The sequence below is a fragment of the Gordionus sp. m RMFG-2023 genome, chromosome 1, assembly GCF_954871325.1.
Source record: "Gordionus sp. m RMFG-2023 chromosome 1, tfGorSpeb1-WG-v2, whole genome shotgun sequence".
NCBI lineage: Eukaryota > Metazoa > Nematomorpha > Gordioida > Chordodea > Parachordodidae > Gordionus > Gordionus sp. m RMFG-2023.
Window position 1 is genome coordinate 25,419,828 of NC_088775.1, and position 12,281 is coordinate 25,432,108.

General features: G+C 26.5%; 1 protein-coding gene across 2 annotated transcripts in view; it reads left to right on the plus strand.

Annotated features, from left to right (window-relative positions):
- LOC135931585 (uncharacterized) overlaps positions 1-7,972 on the plus strand; it is a 28,039-nt gene extending 20,067 nt beyond the window's left edge. For both annotated transcript variants that reach the window (XM_065468813.1, XM_065468812.1), the window contains 5 exons: positions 712-949; positions 1,992-2,139; positions 5,034-5,186; positions 5,483-5,670; positions 7,154-7,972. In XM_065468813.1, the coding sequence (XP_065324885.1) occupies positions 712-949; positions 1,992-2,139; positions 5,034-5,186; positions 5,483-5,670; positions 7,154-7,279 (853 nt within the window). In that variant the 3' untranslated portion in view covers positions 7,280-7,972. The remainder of the gene's footprint in view (positions 1-711; positions 950-1,991; positions 2,140-5,033; positions 5,187-5,482; positions 5,671-7,153) is intronic.
- Positions 7,973-12,281: the final 4,309 nt, after the last annotated feature.

Sequence of the window (12,281 nt, forward strand, 5' to 3'; positions counted from 1 at the left end):
TAGGTGACTAATTTATTTAAAGTTTCATCATTTTTACTTTTCCACTCTAACAGTACCGGACGTGCCTTGAAGAACAATTCACTTACATTTTTCTTCCTTTAGTTTAACTTTAAATTTAACTAAGGATCATAATTTTGACCTAAATAACTGAACGAATTTTACCTTATTATATGTCCTGAAAATTTGATTCCCCAGCCAGCATAAAATAATGACAAAAAATCAACATAAATATCGGTATCGGGGCCGTTTAGGATAAATATCAGATCGGTAAAATAATTGCGGATCATTGTAGTTCTAATTAATATTGAAATATAATAATAACTAACCTCATGATCCTAAAGACTTAATTTTTCTTTATTCACCTTTTCAGATTGATTATTTTGTTCGACAATAGTTTTATTTGCAATCATAGGTGCATCAGATTAGTTATAATTTCTGTAACTATTATTTGGTTTAGAAATTTTTTAAAATAGAATACAACCTTTTTTTAAATATAATCTGCATTTTTTGCTACGAGGGGTAATTTGTCCCTATCTCTTCTTGGCTACGCCCCTGTAATTATTATAATATAATTTAATCTTCTGTTTTTTTTGTGAAAGATTTATAATATATTACCCATCATTATAATTAATTCATACATCGTTAATTGTTTCTTAGCCCATATATTATTTTAAACTGTATACCCCCCCCCCTCATCACTTTTCTCTTAAGGCATCACGAATCACGCCATGACCACAACACCTGTCATCACCGGGACATCATGAAAGCTGCCGATGTCATTAACTCCAAAAAGCGTCAACTTTTAGCCGTCCAAAATAACACAAGCTTTGCCTTTGCTTACGACAATCCCGAATCATTTATCAACGAGGTACCACCCGTACCACCACCAACCTCACGTGAAACGGACGTAGGCACTCCTGCGGTTGATCTGAATTACTTGTCCGATCAGGTTTTTTTTCTTTACTCTATTTCGGAAATGTTACATTATTCTACCATTCAAAATATTTTATGCCATTTTTTTATGGCATTTCGTATTGAGTGATTATCATTATTAAGCTACTTCTTTATTTTTAATTTAATTATGGTATATTCAAACCTATGGTCTCATGGAAAAGAATTATACGCTTTGCCCCTGCGTGGTGCGAATATGATTGTAGACTATATCTTTATAGGTTAATAACCAAAGAACATATGAGTTGGTACAAATTCAATTTTTTAATATTTTTAGGCGTGAGCCTGCCCCGAAATTTTTAATTAAAGAAAATATAAATTGAACTTTTTTTGTAAAAATCACCATTTGCTTTGTCCTTATCTCTAGTTAAGGTCAACGATCCGGTCCTAGAGCGGACTGGAATGTTTATTTTTCATTCTGGGCTTGTCATTCATTAATATTTAAATTTGCCTTATTATTCAATTATATAATTTTTAGTAAATTTTTGTATATATTCTTTTCTAGAGGAGTTACTTTAGTTTTTGTGATTTTTTTTACTTCATTTTCATCTTGGAATATACTATGAAAACAAAATGTTTGTTAAAAAAAATATTTTACTTTTAAATTAAATAATTGTATTATTTAATATATTATTCATTCATATTTGATATTGTTAATATAAAATACTTTTATATTTAATAAAATAATAAAACAATAAATGATAACGTATATAAATATACATCACTTTATATGTCTTATTTTTCAACACTGAACTCGGTCTAATTCTAATAAAATTTTAGGCCCGCGTTTGGTCCAGAATATTTAAAAATTTAGGTTCTAATTTGAGTAGTCTAAAAAATTTCTCCATCAGCCTTCAAGAAATATGCAATATGTCCTGGGAATAGAAGCTATGCATGCCTTGAAAAAATAAATCTAATTTCGATTTCCAAACACGTATTGTTTAGGATTTATTATAATTTAATCGTATTTCATATATTTTTTTTATAAATAATCATATATATATATATAACACTTTTGGCAAATTTATCCTTTTTTATAGGTCTTGTTAGATTCAACTAATCTCCCGGTTAATAAAAACGATCAATACAATGGCGCCTTGGTTAAGACGAAAGATCAAATGAATGAATTCGAAAATAAGCAAACAATGCAAGTCGAATTTAGGGGCAATCGTTCCCTACCGCTTTGTGGTAAATTATTTATTTTATTAAGTGATCGATTTTTAGCTAATTACCATAGGCGCTGACTTCATGGGGGCAGCATGGCTCTCGCTCCCATTGACAAATTTCTATCGAGACTTTCCCTCCACATAAAAATTGATGAATTATTATATCTTATCTATAAATTAAACATAAAGAAAAAAACATATATTATATTATTTATATATTGCCATGCTCTTTCCCCTCTTCTCACTTGCTCGGCCTCCTTAAAAAAAATAGATGAATTATTATAAATAATTCATGAAAAATTTCCAATCATGGAAAAAAAATAAATCACGGAATCATTTCGAAAACAAATCCATGAAAAAGTCAAGCACCGCATTGATTAAAATAATATCATCTATTATTATCTTGCAATAGAAGGGTTGGCATCAAGATCGCACATGATGAAAACTTAAATTTTATGCAATTATTAAAGCTAAGCTGAGGATAATTTGGAATTAAAAGAATGTTGATACAGTAACTACAAGTGAATATCACATGATATAATAACTAATGAAATTTTCACCATAATGTCTTACTTATTGCAAAGGAGAATTGTGAAACCTTATAAAATCTGCTGCATTCTACTCGATCATTGCAGAATTGCTGATGAAACCATTGATATATCCACCATAAAAGAGTCGCTTTCGTGTCTTATTATGTGGAAGAGGATTAGATAAATAAAATAATTTTTGGATTTTATATGGGAAACAAATTCTTAGTATTTATTTATCTTAACCAAAAATATATCTACTTAGATATCCTTTAGACATCAAAAATTGCGGATGCCAATTTTGTGATAGACTCTTTAGCGCTAGTGGAAAGATATTAGTTTTACAAACTTGTCTTAATAATGAAAATTTTATGGTTCATTGTGAATGGCACATTCATTAAATCTTGTGGTACAAGATTTATTTAATACTTGAAAAAATAAAATTTACCATTTTTGAATATTTTAATGAATAATTTATTATATATGTTTGAAATTCTCCCAAATGCTTGGAGATATTTTATTCCATCCATGATGAGAATGAAAATCACTAATTTATTATTTATCAGTTTTTTAAAACTATTATTCATATTTGATTTGTTTTTCATATTCGTAAATTTTGAATAGGATATATTTGACTACCATTTGTTCAAAATATTGCCACCTACTATCTATATTGGATCTTAAGTCAAATTCGTTAATCATATATAGTTATTACTTATTAGTAATATAGAAATTTTTAAGAAAGTAGATATGTTAAAATAAATGTAAACATATTACACAAATACAAATAATACGCACCTAGGTTTTTTTCTAAAATATATTTATTTTTACCAAAAATTATACACATTTTTTAAATCCTCTTCTTTCTTTTTTAAATTATGAAATTATTAATTTTTTTCATAAAGGTTTTATAAATATATTAAAAATTTTTTAAATAGTAAATTGGAGATTTTAACTGGAGTTTCTCATAATTATCTTCAAAATGGGAGTTTACGATTTATATCCATTATACCTTATATCTCTTTCTTCATTTTTGTCATCACGTTTGATGAACAACGTAAAGTAATCAATCTTCTTTTATCACTCTCAAAAATAACCTTTTAAAGTCGGCCTTTACTGCTGGGTATCTTTGGCCGTGCTCGAAGCTGATTTACCAAAAGTTCATGAATGCTTGTTTACCAAGTTGTAACCTAGGACCTCTTATTAGGTGAACAATTAAGAGTTGCCTTTACGAGTGAATTGGATTTAACATCGTTTAACCATTTCCATGCATAAATTGTAAAATGTATGATAATTTCAAAGGGATACATGGTCTTAATTCCGTATATATGTATATAGTTAAAGCAGACAGGCGAAGCATGCCATGATTAATTCAATTATTTAGCCATAATCTTAAGAGCTCACATACCATAGAGTCGGCAAATTTATCATCAGATGATAGATAGCCTGAGGCTAAATGATTTAACTTCAATATCTTGGACTTCAATTAAATCCTTTATTTGGGACTTCACATACTTTCCAAAAATGCTAATTCGATTCCGGTTCATATAGCTGAGAAAATTCTAAATTAACAAATTATGTCTTTTTAGTTTTTACCAATCGTTATCTCTTCCATTGTACATATGTCTTGCAGAACTTTAAAATTTTAAAAAAATATAGGAGACAAAATAAGAGACCAGGAATTTTATTTTTTGAAACAAAAAAATTCAAATACTATTTTAAAATGTAATTATTCCACTGCCATTTTAATATAATGAACTTTGATTGGAATATAGTTATATATTATCTATCAAGTATAAAGAAATATAAGTTATAAAATTTTTTTTGTTAAATTGAGTTAATTTTTTAAAAAAATTAATCTTGCCACATTCTGTTAAAATGATTTTGAAAGCATGATTTGCCTTGTTTTTTCCCCGTTTTTTATATTTAAATTTTTTTTACATCCCTAGAAATAATCTTTATATTATGTTTCCTTTTTAGATTTTTAATTATTTTTGTAAAGAACTTTGATTGTAAAGAAATACGAGGCAAAGTTCTTATATAAAATAGTAGTGTTGTTAAACGGCTCGATCTGAACCGATTTTTAAAAACGGCTAACTCAATATTTTAGCCAGAAAAATATTGCATAAGTCTCGAGATTTCGTTAATTGATGTTAAGCAATATCTTAAGGCTTGCATAATAATTTTCCTAATAAAATATTGAGTAAGCCGTTTTTAAAAATTGGCTCAAAATGAGCCGTTTAACAACACTATAAAATAGTAACATTCTGGGTGTATAACTACATGTAATACCTCTCTAACAACTTTGCGCATATAAGCAAAATGCCACAACTACAAAAAGAAAGGTTAAAGATTATTTAAAATAAATTCCTAAAATAATACAATTCAGGTCTTCAAAGCCTTTCCATATTCCTTATAGTCGGTGATATAGCTCACAACATCGTGGACGGCATCGCCATAGGAGCTGCTTTCTCCTCTTCCATCAAGGAAGGCCTTTCTACGTCTTTCGCCGTGTTTTGCCACGAACTACCCCACGAATTAGGTTAGTAGACTTTAAAAAAAAGTACTAATGTTAAACTTGTCTTAAATTTTGTTCTTAATTTTGAATTGAGCATTCTTCAGATTTTTTGTTAAACGATAACGTGTTACTTTTTTTAAATGGCGAGTAGTGCCTTTCTTTTTATGCAAGGTAACGAGTAACGGTAATTCGTTCCTTTTTTAAACGTAGCTAGTAACGCTTTTCTTGTTTGATGTAACATGTTTACAGCACTGTTTTTTACAATACAATGAACAGTCGGTGGAAGACATGATAAATAAATTGTAATAAAAAAATTAAAGGAGACTTTGCCGTTCTGGTTTCGACGGGAATGTCTTTCAAGATGGCCCTCGTGGTCAACTTATTCGCAGCTTGCACCAGCTTTTTCGGACTTTACCTCTCGCTATCGATCGCGTCGTCGATAGAGGCCCGAAAATGGATATTCGCTATGACCGCTGGAATGTTCCTTTACGTTTCACTTGTTGATATGGTTTTTATATAATATTTACTTATACACTCGACAACATCATGTTCCATCAGATTTGCTAATTCACGCTTAAATGGATTAAAAGGTTTTGTTGAATAGGGACTTTAGGATTATTCTTACTTTTTAGAGTTTGGCAGTTAGGGTGGCAAAAATCGATTTATTTGATTAAATTGCTTTTTTTATTTAGACAATTTTTTATAAAATAAACATTATTTTAAAAAATTATGCTTTGGAGAAAGTTAACTCATGATGCAAAGTTATTAATGGAACATGTATTTATTTTATTACAATATATCTATTTTCCTGTGTAATTTATGAATAAATAGTTCATTGTAAATTAGCAATGTTGACTAAAAAAGTATTTTATCATGTTTGATCCTTTATTTATAATATTATATTATCTGTTTGTATATTGTTTTGCGGCTATAAATTAAATATTTAAAGTATCGATAATTTATTTTCTTGTTGAAATAATATTCAAATATTTTTTTTCCAATTAACTTTTACCGAGGGATATATATATATATATACACACTTATAAATTGTAATAAACATTATTTTATTACCACTTAAATAAATATCTTTAATTATATCTACTACTGTCTTAAAATCACTACAAATGCCCTATTTTTTTAAAAAATTATACCTGGCCTTGCCCAGATTTTTTTAAAATTGGCGATTTAATATTTGGTTTTAAAATATTCGACCTTGCCTGGGTATTTTTTTTTAATTTTAGGCCCTGCCCAGGTATATTTAAAAAAATTTAGGGCCGGACCTGCAGGTCTGATATTAATTTATAATTAAATAGGGCAGCAATAAATAAAAATACTTGATATTTCCTTTAATTTTAAGAATATTAAAATGATTTCTATAAAAGTTTATTTGCCAAAAAAATATAACATAATATATGAAATGATTTATATTAACAAAAAATATCAATTATTTAAAACTTTATGCAATATGTAGTTAAATGTTTTTATAAAATTCATTTCGAAAAAAATTGATTTCATTATGCCAACCCTACTGTTTCTATTAAAGAATCTATATTCCTATTTCTTTCTATAGCATATAATTGATTTATTGGTCGGTGTTGATCGATAAAAATGAAGACTACATATTAAAGCTTTTCAATTTTTAGTTTTTTTATCCTTATTTTTGTTTTTGCCATCATAATTAATTAATAAGCCACAATCTTTCATAAAGTTAACTTATTTATTAGGTAAAATGAGTGGTATAGATGTCCCAGGAATAAATAATATTATGTGATTGAAACGAAATAATTTGGTTTTAAACTCAGTCATTTCAAGTGTTTCCTATTTTTTTCTTAAAAATTTTCCTATTTCGATGATGCGAAAGGATTATGATATCGCATTATTATATGGACTTAAAAAACCTATTTAATCTAATAAATTTCTCAACTCCCTTAATATTTGTAACTAAAAAATACTATACACATCATTCTAAATATTTTTTTAAAAAAAATTAGCTGCCGGAACTTAGGGAAATCAAGGTTGGATCTCAAGCCTGGTCACTATTCTGTCAAAACCTAGGGATAATCGTCGGGGTCGGCTTGATGCTCTTAGTGGCGCTATACGAGCATCTTTTGTTTTGAATATTTTAACATTTTCGTTTGTTTTTTATCCGTTATACACATCAAACAAATAACAATAGTTAGTTTGCATTATAAAAAGGAATATAAACTGAAATATTTGTTATATATTTTTTTTATATAGATTAATTTTTTAAAAAAAAAGAAGATCTTGGAAATTTTTGTTTCCGCCTACCAATGATCCTATTTTTTTTAAAAGATAAAACGATCCATTTTTTTATAAACAAAAATATCATTTAAAAAAATATATTATATAAATTGTAGATATTATTATTAATAAAAAATTTAAACCAATCAAAATTAGAAAAAGTTTTTTTTAACTAACCGCGTCACTGTCATCTGTAATTGATTGAATAATCTTATTTTTAGATGTTCGAATAATTTACTGTATTATACAATGTAAACTTTAGAAATATCCATTAAATATTTTTAAGTTGGTATTTTAATTTTGTATCTATATTATAAATATACAATATTGTTATTTTCTTTTGTTTTTCTTTATTGCAAAACGGTCCATTTTTTTAGATATCATTTTATCCAGTATGCTTGTTAAATCTTGCGTTATACCTTATTTTACTTACACATATTATTCATATCCCCCCCCCCCCTCTTCCCTCAAATTTTGACTTATTTATGGATTTTAAACATTTTATTATAGTCAATTATCCCTTGTTTTTTAAATAGAAATTTATTGTACTGGGCATAATAAATATATATTTTTTATGAAATAAAACTTTGCCTTATTTTTAACAACGGCGGTTTTATGAAATACATAAAATTTAGAGGAAACGTTAATTGACGAGTGAGTAGCAGCACTATTTTAATTAATATTTGATTTGTGAACTTGTTTCAGGACCGTAAATACAAAAAAATCTAATATAAAATTTGGATCATATGATAAACGTACCAAGTATAATAAGTCCCATTTTTACCTCCTGTTTATTAATTAAAAACTAAATCAATTTGAATATTAAATTTGTGAAGGAAAGGAGTAAGGAAAAAAAGAGGAAAACATAATTTTGTTTATTCTTTTATAAACATTGCGAGAAACAATGGTTTAATATTTAAGCAGAGTTATGCAGCTGTCAGGGCCAACCCGGATTTTTTTAAAAAAAATTATTAAATAAGTAAATTTTTTTAAAAAAAATCCGCCCAACCCGGCTAAACAAATTAGTCTCCACCCGTTTTCTAATAAAAAATTAAGCTTGAGCTCCTACAGCTTGGATTTGCATTTTAAAATATACATTTCTATGAGCATTTGTTCTAAATCTCGCAATTTTGGCCCTTATTAGTGAAAGTCAAAGATCGGTCCTATCATGCGTTTTTTGGGGGGACTGCGGTCTGGACCACTTTTTAATTATTTTTCAGTCCAGGCAGGTCTTTTTTTAATATTGTATTTAATTCTTATATTTTTGTAGGGGAGTAACTTTAGTTTTTATAAGTTTGTTTTTATTTTGCAATGATATAATATGAAAACGAAAAGTTTGTCAAAAAAGAATATTACATTTAAATTAAATATTTGTATTTTACATTATTCATATAATGAACTTTTATACTTAACAAAATAATAAAACAAGAATTAAAGCGAAAATATTTTTAAAATAACAAAATTTAAAGAATAGACCCTGGACTGGTATTTTTAATTTGAATCACGGTTTGGACAGATCTTTTATTTGTGGTCAAAGTCCTTATCGGTCCGGACCATGACCTTCACTACTTTTTAGATAAATAAATTTGAGAAAATAAAATTTTATTTTAATAAAAATAATCTTAAAATATGTTTAAATGTCACAAGATCATGTTTCCTCTGATAATTGCAAAAAAAATCGCCAAAATTATTTTTATACATAAAATATTTCCTTGATATATTTTTTTAATTTTCTTAAAAATTATATTTCCTATACTTAATATTTCTGAATTTTAAATTTATTTGGTTAGAAATACAAGTTTCATACAAATTCGGCATTAAATAAATTAAATTTTGAAATAAGATATATTTAATAATAATCAAATAGATTTGCATCTAATATTAAAGCAATAACTTTTGTAAAATTAGGCAGATTTCACACCATCACAGTATGAAAAGTTTTTTTTATAGTTTGTTCTTTTATACTGTGAGTCCATCTACCAATCCTCCATCGTTCGAGTTTTGTTTCTCTAGCATTTTATTTTTTAATCAATAGCTAGATTGATGGATGTTTAATGACAACTAGATTGGAAAAATGATTGTTGCATTGCAAGTATGCTATTCATCAAATAGAGTACTCAGATTTAAATTTCAGTTTTCCGGTGAACATCTAGCCACATTTCGACGTGTCTGGGTTATAAAATTTCCCCTTGCGATCTCTTGTCTTAATACTCCATTGACATAATTTTTATCAAAACAGTCGTGAATATCAGTATCATATTAGAACTAACCATTCTTATGGATGTCGTTGCATTAGCCATATCACCTAATGGAACAAAGTCTAAGCAGTTCTTAATGCCTCTGGAAATTTAGAGTTATCACTCCTGTATTAGATTTCTAGACCTAGTTTCTGAATTTTTCTATGTCTACTTTGACACAAATGAGCACCTTCTGATTTCGATATCCCCTAATTTAAAAAAATATAGTGTGAATGATAAATATATTAATATGAGATACGCTTTGCCTAAGTCATTTCGCTTAAAAAAGTATCAAAATATTTAGCACTTAATTTTTTTTCAATTTACCATAACAATCGCTCATTTATATTAAATTTGGTACATTTTCGAGCTTTTAGGTATTTTGCTAGTACTTTTGCTAATTTACTATTAATTTTCTAATTGACTATATTTGCTCATTTATTATTAAATTAGGCTACTTACTATTATTTATGGTCTTTTAGGCGAACCGACATTTTGCTAATTTGTTAGTATATTTTTGCTCATTTATTATTTTTGGCTATTTACTATTAAATCTGGCCTAAAATACTACTCAAAATTTTTAAGAATTGTATAACTTTCCTGAGTCTTGAGAGATACGAAACTTATCCCAAATCTCCATTAAATTTTCAAAATATGGTTAAATTTTCCATATTAATATCAAAATGTCTGATAAAGATGATTTATTAATTCTATATTTGATATTTTTCTATCAAAAATTTTACAAATTGCAAAATTTTAACGATAAAATGCATATTGAAAATTTTCTTGATCCCTAGATCTAAAAAACTACATAAATATATTTCAAAATACTCCATATTATTTATATATTTTTGGCATTTTGCCAACATAAGTCGTGATATCTCAATAATTACTGTATAAATGTTGGTTTCGATATTTGATACCAACAGTTATCAAGATATAATAGAGATATGCCTATAGTTGAAGAATTGGCACTAATTTCACATGTAATTTTGTAGAAAGAGTACAAAAATTCTTCAGTCTTTTAATAATTTGACTTCTTCGCTATAATGTAAAAATTGTCATTAATACTATGTTTGCCCAATTTTATTATAGCTTATATAGTCTATAGAATCAAACAAAAAATTAAATATTATATACCATTAATACCTTATTGATTTTGTTGAGGATAAGATATTTTGAATTCCATTTGGTAACACAACACATCTAACGAAATTTTACAATTGCAAATATACGACAAAATCCTACATCAAATAAGGACTTTTATGGACTTTTTTCACCAACAACTTAACTTTTTCCAATTCTGTTGAGATAGTTGATAGTCCTTCTTTACGATTAGGAAGAGAAATATAGATATATGTAATGAATTAATTTAAATAAAAAAATATTATTAGAATTAAATTTTTATAAATTTATAAAAGTAAAGTTAATTTTGAATTGTGGAAAATATAATAAAAATTTGGGAAAGTCAAATGATTTTGTTTAAGAAGAATTTTTTTATAAAAGTTGTTTTACAATAAATATTTAGGTATTTAGCAAGTTAAAAGATAATATAGAGAGTAAGGTATGGGTTTAAAAGGCTTCATTTGTCTTAATTGAGCTAATTAAAATAAGTAATAAAAAGTAAAACTTAGGTTAAAAAGAGTGTATTTTTTTAGTTTGGGTTTATTTTTTTAAGGTTTATTTTAGAAGTTGGTGATTAAATGGAGGCACTATTATATATTACTGGGATAAAAGTTTACTTTTGGAGATTTTTTTGCGGGAACCATTGGATATGGTGGGGTAGTAATAATTTTTAGTATTATATGTTTTGATTTTAACTTTTAAACGTAGTGTTTTGATAATAAATTTTATTTTGTATTATTTTGTAAGACTTAACATTAAATGGAGTAAAGGTATCCATCAAAAAAGAGCCTCACTTAATGGACAGGAAAGATTGCTTGATATTTAAATTTTGGATCTATAATGAGAGAGAATAAAAAATTTTTGAAATATAATGTGAAAAAAAGGAATATTGTGATAATACTGATATTTTTATAAAAATGATGAAATGAAAATTATAGATATGAAACATTTTATGGTTTGGAAATATAGAAAAAGAACAATTGATAAATTAAATATGAAGAATAATGTGATGAAATAAAAAGTATGCAAATCACAGATATGAAAGTTAGAATTAAAAATAAGTAAAATTAGATATTAAACACGTGTTAAGATGGATTAAAAGTCAAGAATGGGTTATAGATAGTTCAAAAAATATTGTAAAAAGTTTATGTATATGCATGCGTAATATTGTATATATATATATATAAGGTTAATAATGAAAGAATATATTAGATAATATTGGAATATTGTTTAGTTTTGGAATTTTGGTATATAAATATGTAATACTATTATAGACACAAAGAAAAGGGAAGAAAGAAATGGAATCCATCATAATAAAAAGATGAATAATTGATCAGATATTTTGTGTTAATATCTGAAATTTAGGATTATGACTGATAAGGAAGAAGTGTATCTGAGGTAATGTTAAAAGGAAGGAATAAAGAATACATTTGGATATAATTTAAAAAAAACACATTTGACTGACTTTTTTTACTGTAAATATTCTGTCTAATCA